The sequence below is a fragment of the Thermobia domestica genome, unplaced genomic scaffold (genome assembly GCF_964235325.1).
Source record: "Thermobia domestica unplaced genomic scaffold, izTheDome1.hap1.1 HAP1_SCAFFOLD_1240, whole genome shotgun sequence".
NCBI classification, from domain to species: domain Eukaryota; kingdom Metazoa; phylum Arthropoda; class Insecta; order Zygentoma; family Lepismatidae; genus Thermobia; species Thermobia domestica.
Window position 1 is genome coordinate 11320 of NW_027656950.1, and position 20686 is coordinate 32005.

General features: G+C 31.7%; 1 protein-coding gene across 3 annotated transcripts in view; it reads left to right on the forward strand.

Annotated features, from left to right (window-relative positions):
* Positions 1–1313: 1313 nt before the first annotated feature.
* Positions 1314–20686, forward strand: part of LOC145677690 (uncharacterized) — a 31329-nt gene continuing 11956 nt past the window's right edge. Inside the window, exons 1-3 of one of the 3 annotated variants that reach the window (XM_081748111.1) lie at positions 1314–2312; positions 10291–10398; positions 17841–19617. In XM_081748111.1, coding sequence (XP_081604237.1) covers positions 2150–2312; positions 10291–10398; positions 17841–17866 — 297 coding nt within the window. In that variant the 5' untranslated portion in view covers positions 1314–2149 and the 3' untranslated portion in view covers positions 17867–19617. Of the gene's footprint in view, positions 2313–5818; positions 5927–10290; positions 10399–17840; positions 19618–20686 lie in introns of those variants that run through there. The other 2 variants (XM_081748110.1, XM_081748112.1) reach the window with 2 other exon arrangements.

Sequence of the window (20686 nt, forward strand, 5' to 3'; positions counted from 1 at the left end):
ATCAAATCAAATTAACACTGTTACAAACTAAAACAATAGAAATCCATTAGAACATCCGGTTTCAATATTGAACTTTTTGGAGCAAAATAATAAAACGTAGCGAGAATTTTTTATTTAGCTTTATCGTTGTAAGAGTAGACACCATCTTCTCTCTTAACTCTCTGTTCAAGTTGGAAGTGGCAGAAATTAACCACTTCTGGTTTTAACTGTGATCACTATAGAGTAAAACGGGTAATAGAGAGCTACAAGCAGTTTTATAGGATGAAGTGCTCCAAAAATACATTCCGTCTCCACTCTCTCTCTTTCTGTACTAAAACCAGAAGCTGCAGGAACCCATCATTTCGGGTTTCAATATTAATTGATAACATATCACGCCATACAAACAAACTCCTTAATTAAGTGAACACGTGATGCTGCTAATTGTTTATGTGATTTCGAAGAAATAGTCTTTCTGTCAGTTCAGTTGGCTTAGGCAGTCAGCTGGGTAAAAGAAAGTTACTTACACATCAGTAATTTGTATTATTTAGAACACCTTTCAAGTGAGGGGCACTTTTAATGATCAAAATGTTCTACGGACTACAACACTTCTGTCTGTCTCTTTTGAAAGGCAGTTTATTATTATTATAGTGTGTGCTTAAATATAAAAAATCCTCGTCGTCGAGGTTGAGGGTTGACGTCAAGTGATTAGTTGCTTGTAAAGGCAATCCCAAAATGAAACATGGATCGAGAACAGCGAACCGAAAAACCGACCCTAGGTAACTGGGTAAAAGGCTTACAAGTAGACGATAAGATATGCTCAAAAGAAAAGGTTGTCACGCTTACATTGAGAAATAGTTCATTACGGGATATGTGAAGTAAGTTAATATGTAACGTGTCACCTGTAGATAATTGTCATTGATATTGATGCACTGAAAGGAGTGGGTGGCTTCAGTGTAGAAACTTCTGGATTCCTTTCATGGTGTTTCTACATTGCTTGTCAGAGGTAAATATTTCATTGTTTTGAGACTTTTTAAAGAGAGTATTGCTCATCCTGCATCCCACGTTAAATTTCTTAAGCATGCACTGCTTCTGCACCGAGAAATTGATAACATCTTGTTGCACCGATTTGGAGAAGTTGATAATGTACCCAATCCCGCTAAACGACTTTTTTCAGTGAGGAAACAGCAAACTGTCAGTCACTACAAGTAAAACCTGGGAATTACACCGCGACATCTATCGACAAGCATTTCCCTACTTCGATTATGTAATACCGCTACAGTTAATTTCCTATCACTTAGGTAATCCTTTTGTTATTAATAATATTACAAGCTTTCCAGCATATATTAATATCAATATATTTCAGTTTTAAGTTTCATTGACTGAAATTCCCTTTATTTCATATTGGTATTAATATGAGAAAACAATTACTTTCTTTTAAGAATTGAAGACTATCCAAAAGAGTAGATTGGGTAATACATTCCGTGAAATATCAATCTTCTGAGAGAAAGTGAAAGGTGCTTACTTTTGTAATTTTCGAATTATGTTTGGGATTCTCAACTATTGTGTGACATAGAAATTCACTTCATTTTAAAAACTATTTAAAGTAAGACAGTCGCAACGATAGAGCTTGAAGACTAAGAGCGCTACCGTGGTTTGAGAAATGCTAACCTAGAGCATTTATCCAGACAAGTTAAAATATGAGATGATACTGAGGAGTACTTGAATTCTCTGTGCCAGTTGTTGTTTCATTGAAATATTTTATATGACAAGAACTACAAAGTAGATAATTGTCCTTAAGAAGGATTAGTGAGAGAGTAGAGGTTGAGAAAGATTACTTCCACTTGAAAATTATAATACTTGAAGCTGTCTTTTGTAAGTTAACAACACTCTTTGCAAAAAAAAAAAAAAAAAAAAAAAAAAAAAAAAAAAAAAAACCCTTTAGCATGAAACGAAAATCATTAGTATCAAAGAACAATATATTAATACCTATAATGTTACCTCTAGAAATATGATAGAGTGACGTTACTAATGGAAATAAAAATTTCAGAGGAAGTCGAAATCATCATCTTGATACTGCTAATGAAATTAATGAAATTTGTTACATCGCGCAATATTATATATATATATATATATATATATATATATATATATATATAAAGTTAAACATTATATGAACCTCTCTAATTCAAAAACCGAACAAAAGCTTTATTTCTTCCTTATTTCAGATGAGCTTGCAAATAATTTCGTAGATGTCGTTTCCGATGAGGCATGTGCGTCTAATTCTTCCAATAACGAAGAAATTCTTTCCGTTGGATCAAGAAATGGAAATATAGGTAAGTTTGAAGCCATCAAATAATTTATATTACTTTTTTAATTGATATAACTTGAACAATGAATATATTTGTGTATGAATAGCATAGCATCGCCACATAATATTAGATTACCAACATTCATATTTTCATCGTCACTTGATTTCTTTTCATCCTCAACTTCTGTTTCTACATCATAATAACAAGCAATAATTGACCATCATTCAAATCAGAATTTTTAAGTGGTTAAATTGTTAACTTATCATTTAATTATATTAAAATTTAAAATTAATTTATTTATTTAAAGTTCCACTTAAAATATATCTATTAAATATTTATTAAAACTTAATTCCGTATCTCTTACTTTCCACTATAAAGAAATTTATAGATATTACATTATGTACATTATTAAATTATGTACTAAAAAGTATAGATTTTTAACTTCTGTTATCAGTCAGTTGTATATCAATTTTTACTACATTGTAAATAGTAATTCCGAGTATAATTTTTATGAAAGCTCTCTATGTATACATAATAATAAATAATAATTCACCTTCTTCAAAAGGTGAATTTTTGTCGGTGTGAAACATAATTATGTAATTCTTTTTAATATCGAAATGAAGATTTTCAACAGAGTATTGTTTAGAAATATATTTAGAAAGTATTTGTCCAGACTTAATTTCATATGCATTATTTTTCCATTTAGAGAAATTTGTAAATATAAGATAGATTAATTATTCTGAAAAGTGGGTCTTTAACATTTTGGTTCTCAATCAACATAAGTTTATAGTTTCTTTGTGCATAATTAATTTAGAACTGTCTTTATCATTTGAAAGTCTTTTGTAACAAGCATCTCTGTTAATATCATCTCTCTTTCTATGTGTATCTTGTAATGATCTTAGTATATCCTCAAATTTGTTTCTATCACTTTCTAATTGGTTATTAACATTATTGTTTATTGATTCAAGTTCTACCGTTACTTCATCGTATTAATCGACTCTATTGGTTACACTAACAAGTCTTTTGGTTTTGGAACAATCTCAGATGTATTCTTTATGTAGAACCTTTGTCTAGTTCATATTGAAAGTGGAAGCGAGTCATAATGTAGAAATCTAGAGTCAATTTTTGTTTTATATTTATGAAATTATATTCCTTAACATCACCTAAATTTTTAATGGTTCTAATTGTTCTTGTCTAGTGTTAATATTTTTAAAATAATCTTCCCTATCTGTAGCATTACGAAAGATATTCATATTTATTATACAATAAATGATAACTCCTAATGTAACTTCTTTAATAACGTATGTAATGTCATTCTGTTTTGACTTTTAAAACTCAATATCAATATCTATACCATTTTTTCATAACAGCCAATACAAAACATACCTCATATTTATAAAGGTCTTTGATTTACCAAAATAGAGTTCGCTAAAGGTGCTATATAATCCTTCAAATTAATTTATTAGCGTCTGTTGTATATATTGTTGGTTTTGATCTGTAAAGTGATTGTGTTAACTAAACCTCATTGTAATATTTTGAGTGTTTATGCTTAGTATACTTAAAATATCTTGCACAGATATTTTATCTTCGGTATGTTAGATTCATCATCTAACATCGTAAACACCTCTTTTGGTATAATTATATGTTGTAAACATTTAAAACGAGATAATTTTTTCGTATTTAATGTATATTGTCAGAGTGGTAACTGGTACAATTTTTCCTTATTAACCCGCCATCGGTAAGTTCTATTTTGTAATGCAATCGGTAACTTGTGAGGGAATCCCTCACTTTTTATTCATTTAGTTTCTGTGTTATTAAAACTTTGTCTATCGTTGTGATACGTAAAAGTATGCGTTTACTTTATTATTATTGGTATAATTTCGGTAATTTTAGTTGATTTTTTGCATTATGGAACCCTTTTTGGTTGTAACATTTAATTAATAATGTTGTAATATGGAAACATTTAATTTTATTCTCAAATTTATTAAAACATACGGAAAGTTAACTATATTTACAGTTTATTATGTATCAAGTTGTTCTTGTGTTTGCTGTTTAACATCCTGCAGGAAGATACACAGGAAGGATATCTGGGAAAGCTTTTATTTTACTGCCCATCCCTATACCCATAGTAAATAAAAAGTGTTAGGTTAGATTAGGTTGTAGAACCTAACAGTCCTTATCTATCTAATATAATTTTAATCCAGTATATAATTGCCAAAATTTGATCGAGGAAAACATCCAAACCTCTGCTGCAGCACTACCACCACTGAAAAATGTATTCAGTCTTCCTCATCTCCACTGCTCTTCTGGGCTCTACGTTTGTGGCAGATAGTGATGACGTGCTGTTCATAGATGGGCAATCGACAATCTGCACATGCTGTCTTCGTTTTTCTGTTCTTTCTTTTTGGACAAAACGCACACTTGGCTTCTTCCTTGCTCTGGGTTGACTCGGGTAGAATTTCTTCAGTTGGAAGTTGGAGATGTTTCCTAATCCGAAGCTTTATTATCATTTCGAACTTTTGACACCTTCACCTTTAACACCAGGAGGGTGAAGAAGAATATTTGTTCATCTTCTTCGTGATTATTGTCGTGGTGGTTGAGTATTCCACACATAGGCTTGTGTCTCCCCACATAATGCCTACCGGAACTAGGAGAAATGTCATCATCCTCATCAGCAGACTATTCACTATGGCTGTCATGCTCCGTAATAATGTCTTCAGCTGCATCGGAATCTACAGAATCATCAAATTCTGACAGCATGTCAGAACTAACGTAATTATCATTAAATTCCTCTATTAACCATTGCCGTATCTTGTCTCGCTCTTGATTCGTTTTAGCTTGAAATCCCATAAACACAACAACAGCAGGTCGAAAAACACAAACGCGATAGGTGACTTGTGAGGGATTCTCTTACAAACAGAATAAGGCTTTCACTATCAAGGATTTCTTTCATACTGCACACGTCATAGGTCGCTGACAATTTTTCTGATCACGCGCCGTATTCCAGTCTCCAGCTAGGGGGCAGCACAGGTCAATAGACAAAGTTCTAAAACTACAGAAAGGAAATAAAAACAAAAATAGATATTCGCTCACAAGTTACCGATAACGAGTAAAGCCTGCTAAAGCACTTTTGGAAGTAATTTATAATATTCATCTCTATACATACCAAGCAATATATCGACTAATTTTCTCATAAAACTTCTTTACATAACTGTCATCCTTTAGATCTGACTTTAACAAATATACAGTTGACACAGTCAATATCATGTTGACCTTTACAATCAGTATTTTTCTCAATATTCTTTAATCATATTATGCACATCTTCTGTGCTTACGGAAACTGTTATGGAATTATCCATAAAAGCTGTTAAACGCATATTTTTTGTTCATATTTATTATATACATTACATCGCTAAAACAATATTCTCTCACTTAATAAATTTAAAGCCTTAACATATAAGCACAGTGGATTAAGAAATATGGGAAGGAGAAGTTGATAAATTGGTCTAGTGGACTTCTGATACAGGAATTATGGGAAAAGGTGATAGACAAAATAGAAAGAATTAAAAAGGATCAGCCAAGCTATTAGAACAGGTGTACGATGGAGAACAGCAGAAGGACAATAGTGAATAGAAAGTGTAAGTGACAAACACCCAATTAAGAGTTTCATAACACGTGCGCAAAAACAGAAAGTGAATGCATCTAATTAAAACAAAAATCTTTTTAGAACAATTAAAAGTTTACGTTTTGTAAAGAGAAAGTAGGTGTGTCTTGCATTCAGATTGTATATAAGCTGTCAAAATTGGATATTTCTCCCATAATGAGTCTGAGAAAGGCTATGTTACGTAGCCGAAACTGTAACACAGATATATAATCTTAAATATATATACACTCCTTTGATCAGTTGGAGTTTTATTAGCTATCTTGTTTTGCTTCTATTACTAAGTTGCGAGGGCTCGTCTGGTTCGTATCCCACGTTGAACTGTAGGTCCACGTCTCTTATAGCCTCGTTGCTAAAAAGGGACGCTAAATGGAAAATGAAATCAATCTGTTGCTAAGTTGTGTTTTTTATTCTAATTCTTGTTTAATCTTTTTCGCTTGTTCAGCTTTTGCAATACCTGCTGCTCCTCCTGCTACAGAACCTAAAGCTCCAACTGCTGAAAGAATAACTGGTATTGTAAATATAAATTCAAAAATATATTCTTTTGGAGAATGTTTATTTTCTTCCTTAGATTCATTCCTTTACCGTCTTCGATCTTCTCAGCTTTATTATTAAGTTGTTTCTTTGTTAAGATATGATCAATTTTTGAAGTAACTAATTTGTTGTGAGAAATGGAAAACATAGCTCCTTTAATCGAACACATTCTATATTTATTATAGAGAAAACCCTTATAAATGCTATTCTGATTTTAAACCCATACCCAAATTTATTTTGGGTTCCATCGCTAATGGAGTTCCTAAATCTGATCATTTTTCAGTAATTAATGACGTGTCTTGAGCAGAAACTCTTTCTCATGCCTTAATTTCTAATTGTTTGTCTGTAATTTGTCTAGAAGCTGTATCTTTGTTATTTCTGTATCATGTTCTTTACAAGCTTCGCCTAATGTATTTATATCTTTATCTCCTCTTTCTAATTTTTGTTGAAGCTTGGTAGAAGGTCTACAATAGTTAAGTCCTGGAATATGTAACTGAATATGTAGGCCTGGAATATGTAGGCTTTCCTTTCATTTTTAAAATCTTATTAATCTTTGTCCGTATTCCTCGCCATTTCAAAATATTGGCGGTAATACATTTAGTATCTATATTGAATATCCTATATCTTTTAAATCATTAGGAATGAATTGTGAGAGTTTCAAATAATCATAATCGTAATAACTACTTGTTCAGTATAAAAAATATTATTTCCAACTTTTTCTTCTTCATCTATAATAATTAATCTTTCTACTAACTTTCGAACATCACTTACCCATGCATATTTTTTAGGAAGTTCTGTATATTGTTTTATGCCTTTACCAGATTTAGCAATTTATTTTCAAAATAAAATTCATTCCAAATAGGTTTTGATAATATATTTATACTTATTACTTTTTGAAGATATTGGTTTCCTGTATTTGAATCGTTGTTTTGATAAATTCCAGTAGAAATTACTAATATATATGATAATTATCCAAATCCTCTTATGTGTAATTTTCTAGCTTTTTGCTTGTTAATAATTGCATAAACCTTCTCTTCCTTCATACTCTTTTTCATTAATTATCAAATTATCACCTTGAACTTTAACTTCAGAATTTCCTATTTTATTATTCTGCCATTCTCCTCAATAGTTCTTATCCCAAATACGTAGCTTTTTGGTATAATATTTCGTTGCAATCTTACCAAAATAGGTTGTTAGAGGCTCTATTCCATGTACTTGCTCTTCAATTTGTTTTCTCATATATTTTATTTACCCTGTTACACACGAATCACTTTCACTTATAGAATTTTACATTAAAGGTGTTTCTAAATATTTCAAATCTACTCTCACACTTTTATTTACAGCTGGGATAAGTTCTCTTACTTCTTTAATCTCATTTCCTAAACCGTGAATAGCATCAAGTAGTAGTAGTTCTTGTTTCTTTATATTTGTCATATATTCCTAATCTTTCTTCCTTCCAATTTTTAAAGCCTTTAATAAGAAACTCTTTCAAATGAAGATTTCTCTCCAATTATTTTTCATCCAGTTACTATAAAGAAAATCGTTGAAGGTTAAATCCGTTGACGTTAGACGTTGACGTTTCAAGATTAGACGTTAATCGTTAATGCTAACCTTAGTGTTAGGGTGTTTGATGTTGAACGTTAATAATTGATGTTAATTGAGTGTCTTGTTAAATGGTTATAAAAATCTTAATCTTGCTCCTATACTTCATATTATTTACTTTTCTCCTCATATCAATTACTCTAAAACCATAATCATCTTTCCAGGAAGTAGAGCATATATCTTTAAATTAATTATAATACATATCTCCTCCACCAAATTCGTTATACACATGCTTAAGATTAGTATCATCTTGATGAAATATACATAGAACATTAACATTGTCTCTTACTAAGTGCTTAGGTATTTTGAAATATGATTGTGCAAGATAAAAACAATATAATTCTTATGTCTTCCTCTTGTAAAATAATCTCTAGTGTTTTGATTCTCTAATATAAAATCATCAAACACTGTAATAGAATAATCTTTACATTCATCACTTCGATTTATAGAATCAATACTGAATAACTAACTAAACTAACTCTATGGCCTATGGAACCCAGAGGTTAAATGCCGCATTCACAAAAGCTTTCCACTGACTTCTATCCTTAGCTAATTGCATCCAGTTTCTACTTTGTATTCCTATCTCTGCGAGATCCATCTTTTTATTGTCTTCCCATCTGCGCCTAGGTCTTCCTAATGGTCGTTTTCCGATGGGTCTTCCAGTCAAGATTTTGAAAGCGTTTCTACTTTCTTCCATTCTAGCTACATGACCTGCCCATTTAAGCCTCCTAGACTTGACGATCCTAACAATGTTGGGTAAAATTATGTAGTTCCTCGTTATGAATTTTCCGCCATTCCCCATTCCCGTTCCTTTTGGGTCCGAATATTCGTCTAAGGATCTTGTTCTCAAATACTTTCAGTCTATGTTCTTCTCTCAGAGAAAGTGACCATGTTTCGCAACCATACAGAACAACAGGCATGATTATAGTTTTGTATATTTTAAGCTTCAAATTCCTCGACAGAATTCGCGACAACAAGAGATTTTGAACCGAATAGTAACACGAATCCCCTGCTTTTAGTCGACATTTAATTTCTCTGTGAATGTGATTTTCCTCTGTTAATATTGATCCTAGATATTTGAAACTATCCACTTTATCAAAAGTATTATTTAATATTTTAACACATTCATGATTTGCTGTATTACGGTCACGACGCATTGTGTTGCTATTTCATCTTTAACTTTGATTCTCCTTTAAATCGTTGTTGTAGTTGTTGATATTTATGGTGATTCACGCTTTGGGATATACAGTCTGTCAAAAAAAAAAAAAAAAAAAAAAAAGCACCACTCAAAACAATCGTACGAGTTTCCTTACATTTGTTGTTTAAATAATCCATTCCGTGACATAATGGTATCTACTTGACGTCTGCAATAACCTTTAAGTTTAAGGAGGATTATACCAGTATTTTGTTTGTTACAGTAATTCAGATGGTCTCCGTTTGGTATCTTTGAACTCAATACGAGTGTGATCGAGACTTAATATGCTTGTTTTATTTGTTTTGTAGAGCAGTGTAACGTTTATTTTTAATGAGAAATATTTATTATTGAGTGTTTCTTTTATTTACGTTGTAAACGGAATTGCTTCACGTACATTATAAGGCATTGAAGGTTATCATCCTCCCTTTGAAACTCGCAATATGGGAAAAATATAACACAAGCCTTCATAAACACAGACGAATTCTGACACTATAAGGTGAGGGCTACTCAAGCAAACAAATCGCCAAAATTCTAGGTATGCATCACACTTTCGTTGGTAGAACTTTACAGAAGCAAGAAGAGCATAATGTATGATCTGAACGAGACTGGTGTGTCAGAAAATTAATACAACTGCAGAATAGATCGAGATATTGTTCGCTTGACTTTATCAGACAAAGGCTTCAGCTCCAAGGAAATTGAAGCACCTGTCTATTCTAATGCAGGTTGCTGAAAAAAAAAAAAAAAACAAAACTTTAGCATGAAATGAAAATCATTAGTATCAAAGAACAATATATTAATACCTATAATGTTACCTCTAAAAATATGATAGAGTGACGTTACTAATGGAAATAAAGACTTCAGAGGAAGTCGAAATCATCATCTTGATACTGCTAATGGAATTTGTTACATCGCGCTATATTATATATATATATATATATATAAAGTTAAACATTATATGAACCTCTCTAATTCAAGAACCGAAGAGAAGCTTTATTTCTTCCTTATTTCAGATGAGCTTGCAAATAATTTCGTAGATGTCGTTTCGGATGAGGCATGTGCGTCTAATTCTTCCAATAACGAAGAACTTCTTTCCGTTGGATCAAGAAATGGAAATATAGGTAAGTTTGAAGCCATCAAATAATTTATATTACTTTTTTAATTGATATAACTTGAACAATGAATATATTTGTGTATGAATAGCATAGCATCGCCACATAATATTAGATTACCAACATTCATATTTTCATGGTCACTTGATTTCTTTTCATCCTCAACTTCTGTTTCTACATCATAATAACAAGCAATAATTGACCATCATTCAAATCAGAATTTTTAAGTGGTTAAATTGTTAACTTATCATTTAATTATATTAAAATTTAAAAGTAATTTATTTAGTTAAAGTTCCACTTAAAATATATCTATTAAATATTTATTAAAACTTAATTCCGTTAATCTTACTTTCCACTATAAAGAAATTTATAGATATTACATAAATTATGTACTAAAAAGTATAGATTTTCAACTTCTGTTATCAGTCGGCACGGTAGTTGTATGATATAATTCCGCTTAATGAAAATAAACTCTTCTTTTAACATTTAAATATATTTTAATAGCAGTATTATCTTACTCTGATAGTATTTTAACATTATCAAAAATATCAATTTTTACTACATTGTAAATAGTAATTCCGAGTATAATTTTTATGAAAGCTCTCTCTGTATACATAATAATAAATAGTAATTCACCTTCTTCAAAAGGTGAATTTTTGTCGGTATGAAACGCAATTATATAATTCTTTTTAATATCGAAATGAAGATTTTCAACTAGAGTATTGTTTAGAAATATATTTAGAAAATATTTGTCCAGACTTAATTTCATATGCATTATTTTTCCATTTAGAAATATTTATAACTATTAGATAGATTAATTATTCTGAAAAGTGGGTCTTTAACATTTTGGTTCTCAATCAACATAAGTTTATAGTTTCTTTGTGCATAATTAATTTAGAACTGTCTTTATCATTTGAAAGTCTTTTGTAACAAGCATCTCTGTTAATATCATCTCTCTTTCTATGTGTATCTTGTAATGATCTTAGTATATCCTCAAATTTGTTTCTATCACTTTCTAATTGGTTATTAACATTATTGTTTATTGATTCAAGTTCTACCGTTACTACATCGTATTAATCGACTCTATTGGTTACACTAACAAGTCTTTTGGTTTTGGAACAATCTCAGATGTATTCTTTATGTAGAACCTTTGTCTAGTTCATATTGAAAGTGGAAGCGAGTCATAATGTAGAAATCTAGAGTCAATTTTTGTTTTATATTTGTGAAATTATATTTCTTAACATCACCTAAATTTTTAATGGTTCTAATTGTTCTTGTCTAGTGTTAATATTTTTAAAATAATCTTCCCTATCTGTAGCAATACGAAAGATATTCATATTTATTATACAATAAATGATAACTCCTAATGTAACTTCTTTAATAACGTATGTAATGTCATTCTGTTTTGACTTTTAAAACTCAATATCAATATCTATACCATTTTTTCATAACAGCAAATACAAAACATACCTCATATTTATAAAGGTGTTTGATTTATCAAAATAGAGTTCGCTAAAGGTGCTATATAATCCTTCAAATTAATTTATTAGCGTTTGTTGTATATATTGTTGGTTTTGATCTGTAAAGTGATTGTGTTAACTAAACCTCATTGTAATATTTTGAGTGTTTATGTATAATATACTTAAAATAACTTGCACAGATATTTTATCTTCGGTATGTTAGATTCATCATCTAACATCGTAAACACCTCTTTTGGTATAATTATATGTTGTAAACATTTAAAACGAGATAATTTTTTCGTATTTAATGTATATTTTCTGAGTGGTAACAGGTACAAATTTTCCTTATTAACCCGCCATCGGTAAGTTCTATTTTGTAATGCAATCGGTAACTTGTGAGGGAATCCCTCACTTTTTATTCATTTAGTTTCTGTGTTATTAAAACTTTGTCTATCGTTGTGATACGTAAAAGTATGCGTTTACTTTATTATTATTGGTATAATTTCGGTAATTTTAGTTGATTTTTTGCATTATGGAACCCTTTTTGGTTGTAACATTTAATTAATAATGTTGTAATATGGAAACATTTAATTTTATTCTCAAATTTATTAAAACATACGGAAAGTTAACTATATTTACAGTTTATTATGTACCAAGTTGTTCTTGTGTTTGCTGTTTAACATCCTGCAGGAAGATACACAGGAAGGATATCTGGGAAAGCTTTTATTTTACTGCCCATCCCTATACCCATAGTAAATAACAAGTGTTAGGTTAGATTAGGTTGTAGAACCTAACAGTCCTTATCTATCTAATATAATTTTAATCCAGTATATAATTGCCAAAATTTGATCGAGGAAAACATCCAAACCTCTGCTGCAGCACTACCACCACTGAAAAATGTATTCAGTCTTCCTCATCTCCACTGCTCTTCTGGGCTCTACGTTTGTGGCAGATAGTGATGACGTGCTGTTCATAGATGGGCAATCGACAATCTGCACATGCTGTCTTCGTTTTTCTGTTCTTTCTCTTTGGACAAAACGCACACTTGGCTTCTTCCTTGCTCTGGGTTGACTCGGGTACAATTTCTTCAGATGGAAGTTGGAGATGTTTCCTAATCCGAAGCTTTATTATCATTTTGAACTTTTGACACCTTCACCTTTAACACCAGGAGGGTAAAGAAGAATATTTCTTCATCTTCTTCGTGTTTATTGTCGTGGTGGTTGAGTATTCCACACATAGGCTTGTGTCTCCCCACATAATGCCTACCGGAACTAGGAGAAATGTCATCATCCTGATCAGCAGACTATTCACTATGGCTGTCATGCTCCGTAATAATGTCTTCAGCTGCATCGGAATCTACAGAATCATCAAATTCTGACAGCATGTCAGAACTAACGTAATTATCATTAAATTCCTCTATTAACCATTGCCGTATCTGGTCTCGCTCTTGATTCGTTTTAGCTTAAAATCCCATAAACACAACAACAGCAGGTCGAAAAACACAAACGCGATAGGTGACTTGTGAGGGATTCTCTTACAAACAGAATAAGGCTTTCACTATCAAGGATTTCTTTCATACTGCACACGTCATAGATCGCTGACAATTTTTCTGATCACGCGCCGTATTCCAGTCTCCAGCTAGGGGGCAGCACAGGTCAATAGACAAAGTTCTAAATCTACAGAAAGGAAATAAAAACAAAAATAGATATTCGCTCACAAGTTACCGATAACGAGTAAAGCCTGCTAAAGCACTTTTGGAAGTAATTTATAATATTCATCTCTATACATACCAAGCAATATATCGACTAATTTTCTCATAAAACTTCTTTACATTACTGTTATCCTTTAGATCTGACTTTAACAAATATACAGTTCACACAATCAATATCATGTTGACCTTTACAATCAGTATTTTTCTCAGTATTCTTTAATCATATTATGCACATCTTCCGTGCTTACGGAAACTGTTATGGAATTATCCATAAAAGCTGTTAAACGCATATTTTTTGTTCATATTTATTATATACATTACATCGCTAAAACAATATTCTCTCACTTAATAAATTTAAAGCCTTAACATATAAGCACAGTGGATTAAGAAATATGGGAAGGAGAAGTTGATAAATTGGTCTAGTGGACTTCTGATACAGGAATTATGGGAAAAGGTGATAGACAAAATAGAAAGAAAGAATTAAAAAGGATCAACCAAGCTATTAGAACAGGTGTACGATGGAGAACAGCAGAAGGACAATAGTGAATAGAAAGTGTAAGTTACAAACACCCAATTAAGAGTTTCATAACAGGTGCGCAAAAAGAGAAAGTGAATGCATCTAATTAAAACAAAAATCTTTTTAGAACAATTAAAAGTTTACGTTTTGTAAAGAGAAAGTAGGTGTGTCTTGCATTCAGATTGTATATAAGCTGTCAAAATTGGATATTTCTCCCATAATGAGTCTGAGAAAGGCTATGTTACGTAGCCGAAACTGTAACACAGATATATAATCTTAAATATATATATACTCCTTTGATCAGTTGGAGTTTTATTAGCTATCTTGTTTTGCTTCTATTACTAAGTTGCGAGGGCTCGTCTGGTTCGTATCCCACGTTGAACTGTAGGTCCACGTCTCTTATAGCCTCGTTGCTAAAAAGGGACGCTAAATGGAAAATGAAATCAATCTGTTGCTAAGTTGTGTTTTTTATTCTAATTCTTGTTTAATCTTTTTCGCTTGTTCAGCTTTTGCAATACCTGCTGCTCCTCCTGCTACAGAACCTAAAGCTCCAACTGCTGAAAGAATAACTGGTATTGTAAATATAAATTCAAAAATATATTCTTTTGGAGAATGTTTATTTTCTTCCTTAGATTCATTCCTTTACCGTCTTCGATCTTCTCAGCTTTATTATTAAGTTGTTTCTTTGTTAAGGTATGAACAATTTTTGAAGTAACTAATTTGTTGTGAGAAATGGAAAACATAGCTCCTTTAATCGAACACATTCTATATTTATTATAAAGAAAACCCTTATAAATGCTATTCTGATTTTAAACCCATACCCAAATTTATTTTGGGTTCCATCGCTAATGGAGTTCCTAAATCTGATCATTTTTCAGTAATTAATGACGTGTCTTGAGCAGAAACTCTTTCTCAAGCCTTAATTTCTAATTGTTTGTCTGTAATTTGTCTAGAAGCTGTATCTTTGTTATTTCTGTATCATGTTCTTTACAAGCTTCGCCTAATGTATTTATATCTTTATCTCCTCTTTCTAATTTTTGTTGAAGCTTGGTAGAAGGTCTACAATAGTTAAGTCCTGGAATATGTAACTGAATATGTGGGCCTGGAATATGTAGGCTTTCCTTTCATCTTTAAAATCTTATTAATCTTTGTCCGTATTCCTCGCCATTTCAAAATATTGGCGGTAATACATTTAGTATCTATATTGAATATCCTATATCTTTTAAATCATTAGGAATGAATTGTGAGAGTTTCAAATAATCATAATCGTAATAACTACTTGTTCAGTATAAAAAATATTATTTCCAACTTTTTCTTCATCTATAATAATTAATCTTTCTACTAACTTTCGAACATCACTTACCCATGCATATTTTTTAGGAAGTTCTGTATATTGTTTTATGCCTTTACCAGATCTAGCAATTTATTTTCAAAATAAAATTCATTCCAAGTAGATTTTGATAATATATTTATACTTATTACTTTTTGAAGATATTGGTTTCCTGTATTTGAATCGTTGTTTTGATAAATTCCAGTAGAAATTACTAATATATCATGATAATTATCCAAATCCTCTTATGTGTAATTTTCTAGCTTTTTGCTTGTTAATAATTGCATAAACCTTCTCTTCCTTCATACTCTTTTTCATTAATTATCAAATTATGACCTTGAACTTTAACTTCAGAATTTCCTATTTTATTATTCTGCCATTCTCCTCAATAGTTCTTATCCCAAATACGTAGCTTTTTGGTATAATATTTCGTTGCAATCTTACCAAAATAGGTTGTTAGAGGCTCTATTCCATGTACTTGCTCTTCAATTTGTTTTCTCATATGTTTTATTTCCCCTGTTACACACGAATCACTTTCACTTATAGAATTTTACATTAAAGTTGTTTCTAAATATTTCAAATCTACTCTCACACTTTTATTTACAGCTGGGATAAGTTCTCTTACTTCTTTAATCTCATTTCCTAAACCGTGAATAGCATCAAGTAGTAGTAGTTCTTGTTTCCTTATATTTGTCATATATTCCTAATCTTTCTTCCTTCCAATTTTTAAAGCCTGTAATAAGAAACTCTTTCAAATGAAGATTTCTCTCCAATTATTTTTCATCCAGTTACTATAAAGAAAATCGTTGAAGGTTAAATCCGTTGACGTTAGACGTTGACGTTTCAAGATTAGACGTTAATCGTTAATGCTAACCTTAATGTTAGGGTGTTTGATGTTGATATTGAAGTTGAACGTTAATAATTGATGTTAATTGAGTGTCTTGTTAAATGGTTATAAAAATCTTAATCTTGCTCCTATACTCCCATATTATTTACTTTTCTCCTCATATCAATTACTCTAAAACCATAATCATCTTTCCAGGAAGTAGAGCATATATCTTTAAATTAATTATAATACATATCTCCTCCACCAAATTCGTTATACACATGCTTAAGATTAGTATCATCTTGATGAAATATACATAGAACATTAACATTGTCTCTTACTAATTGCTTAGGTATTTTGAAATATGATTGTGCAAGATAAAAACAATATAATTCTTATGTCTTCCTCTTGTAAAATAATCTCTTGTGTTTTGATTCTCTAATATAAAATCATCAAACACTGTAATAGAATAATCTTTACATTCATCACTTCGATTTATAGAATCAATACTGAATAACTAACTAAACTAACTCTATGGCCTATGGAACCCAGAGGTTAAATGCCGCATTCACAAAAGCTTTCCACTGACTTCTATCCTTAGCTAATTGCATCCAGTTTCTACTTTATATTCCTATCTCTGCGAGATCCATCTTTTTATTGTCTTCCCATCTGCCCCTAGGTCTTCCTAATGGTCGTTTTCCGATGGGTCTTCCAGTCAAGATTTTGAAAGCGTTTCTACTTTCTTCCATTCTAGCTACATGACCTGCCCATTTAAGCCTCCTAGACTTGACGATCCTAACAATGTTGGGTAAAATTATGTAGTTCCTCGTTGTGAATTTTCCGCCATTCCCCATTCCCGTTCGTTTTGGGTCCGAATATTCGTCTAAGGATCTTGTTCTCAAATACTTTCAGTCTATGTTCTTCTCTCAGAGTAAACGACCATGTTTCGCAACCATACAGAACAACAGGCATGATTATAGTTTTGTATATTTTAAGCTTCAAATTCCTCGACAGAATTCGCGACAACAAGAGATTTTGAACCGAATAGTAACACGAATCCCCTGCTTTTAGTCGACATTTAATTTCTCCGTGAATATGATTTTCCTCTGTTAATATTGATCCTAGATATTTGAAACTATCCACTTTATCAAAAGTATTATTTAATATTTTAACACATTCATGATTTGCTGTATTACGGTCCCGGCGCATTGTGTTGCTATTTCATCTTTAACGTTGATTCTCCTTTAAATCGTTGTTGTAGTTGTTGATATTTATGGTGATTCATGCTTTGGGATATACAGTCTGTAAAAAAAAAAAAAAAAATCAGAACAATCGTACGAGTTTCCTTACATTTGTTGTTTATATAATCCATTCCGTGACATAATGGTATCTGCTTGACGTCTGCAATAACCTTTAAGTTTAAGGAGGATTATACCAGTATTTTGTTTCTTACAGTAATTCAGATGGTCTCCGTTTGGTATCTTTGAACTCAATACGAGTGTGATCGAGACTTAATATGCTTGTTTTATTTGTTTTGTAGAGCAGTGTAACGTGTATTTTTAATGATAAATCTTTATTATTGAGTGTTTCTTTTATTTACGTTCTAGACGGAATTGCTTCACGTACATTATAAGGCATTGAAGGTTATCATCCTCCCTTTGAAACTCGCAATATGGGAAAAATATAACACAAGCCTTCATAAACACAGACGAATTCTGACACTATAAGGTGAGGGCTACTCAAGCAAACAAATCGCCAAAATTCTAGGTATGCATCACACTTTCGTAGGTAGAACTTTACAGAAGCAAGAAGAGCATAATGTATGAGCTGAAAGAGACTGGTGTGTCAGAAAATGAATACAACTGCAGAATGGATCGAGATATTGTTCGCTTGGCTTTATCAGTCAAAGGCTTCAGCTCCAAGGAAATTGAAGCACCTGTCTATTCTAATGCAGGTGGCTACATAAGCTGCATTTCTGTTGCCAGACGATTGAATGAAAAAGAGTTACATAAGAAAACTTCAAGATAGAAACCAGTTTTAAGTAATAAACATAAACGCTAGAAGAGAGTTCGTGAGTAGATACAAGAATGGAGTAATGAATAGTGGCGGCACTTAATTTTCTCGGATAAGAAGTTTGTGATTGTTGGAAATGACAGTGGAGTAAAATTGAAAGGAGAAAGTGTGAAGCAAAAGTGCATTTCCGAAAGAAGGAAATTTGATGAAAGTGTCACGTTGTGAGGATGCTTTAACTCAAAGACAATGGGATAAATTGAAATTTGCTATAAACAAGTTAATGCGGCATATTACATTGATGTTCTGAATCAAAAGTTACTACAACAAGCTGCCGACTATTTCCCAGATTCGAATTCGGGTTATTTTATTTTTCAAGAAGACAATGTGCTATGTTACAGGGTACAGAGTGTAGCAGACTTGTTTTGAAGCATGGATTTCCAAAGATTATGATGGCCACAAAATGTTTCAGATATGAATCACACTGAGAATCTATGGCATATTATGTCACGGAAACTACATGAGAAGATATATCAGTGTAGGAAACAACTCACTGAGGAACTGGTTCGAATATAACACCATGAACTGGATCTTACTTTGTGTGAAACTTGTTTAACCATACTAAACAGCTGCCCCGTCGATTTGCAGCATTAAGAACTGCTCGTGCCGGTCTGAAATGTCATAAAGATAGTATGATAAACAATTTCCTCCTTTTCGTTTACTTTCAATAACTTCCCCACCGTTTAGCGATAAACGTTGTTCCAATAGTGTAATAATGAAAACTACACTAAATGAATTTCTGGATTGTAAGATCGATCCCAGCCCCCGCCAAGTGAACTTTGTGTAGGACAAACACCGTGTGCGTGGGCTTCCTCGGAGTTCTCCCGTTTCCTCCCACTTTCGTCATTCCACCATTTCATTCATTACTCATCATCACCGTCTCCTTTAGCCTAACCGGCATAACTGTGGGACGTAAAACTCAAAGATTTCATTTCATTTCATTTTGGATTGTAAAATCATTTTTATGTATAAAGCTTAGTGTTTTCATTTAACGTTCATGTATGTACTACTGTAGAACAACATAAACATTAGGGGACATAAGAAATCAGTTAAATGGTATTTGATCAATGAGGTGTGTAAAATAGAGCTACCATTAACAAATTGGCAGTCTTTTCAAAGTGGTGCTTTTTTTTTGTGATAGATTGCATATAAAAATAACTATTAGCTAACCAAGCTGGCTGCAATAAAAATTAAATAAGAGAAAAATCTTACCACTTCTAAATGAACTTATTAAGACATCGTATATCAGGTAGGTAATAATTCTCCATTTCTCTTTTTAACTGATTTTCTGTAGCAATTTCTTCTACATTCCAGTTAAGTTTTCTTAAGCTTACTCAGTTATTATAGGGAAAAAGGTTTCGAATGTTTCTTTAACTTTAGAATATAAAAAGTAACATTTTTAATATATTCTTTATTAATATTTCCATTTAATGTTATAATCATTTCTAATTGTTCTTTAAATGAGTAAATACAATGAACAATTTTCTTATATTCATCTTCTTGTTAATATTTAATTTAGGTGATAAACCAGTTATTACAGCACTTCCTGTACCTAGAGATATTGTTATAATTGAATAGACAGTGACAGGAATAAATACATTAATAAAACCGGTTGTTGCAGATAATAACACTGATAAAGTGATTAAGCCGTAATATGCATATTTAACCAAACGTTTTTCTTTTTGTTCTTGAATATCATATTAATTTTATTATTTTCTCCCTTGCAATATCTTTATTATCAAAAGAGTATTTAAATTGAGTGGTACTTCTATATTAAGGAATAGGTTTCACTAGGCTTTAGATAATAGAAATGTTTGATTTAATTATAGGAAATGTATGTTTTTATAGTCCGTATTTGAGCTCAAACATTTAGAGAGGGAAGAAATCTATTTAGATATGATGATGATGTAGAAGTGATTTCAGAAGAAATATACAGTTTAAAAGGTCTTAATGATTAGTTAAAAACTCAATATAAATACGAGGGTCACTACGAAAGTTTTAAGATACGCATTGTTGTGGCACAGTATTTCAATTCCAACAATTGCGTTCGGTAGTGGTATCCAGAGCGAAGAAGCGAAGCAAGTTTCAACTCGCCTCGCTTATCGGCGTGGCCGTATTGCCTTCACTTGTTTGTTGATATGAGCAGTATTCGGCTGTCTAGAATGGAGCTCGAAAGGGAACATTTTCGAGCAATGATTCTTTACGATTTCAAAAGTGGTTTGAACGAGACACAAAGCCTTGACCGTTTGCAGGGCATTTGGGGACCTTGCTCCTTCCCGTGCTACAATTTTTCGGTGGTTTGGTGAATTCAGAAGAAACCGGACATCGCTTAAAGATGAAGAGAGAGCTGGACGTCCGGCAACAGCTGTGTCAGATGAAAACA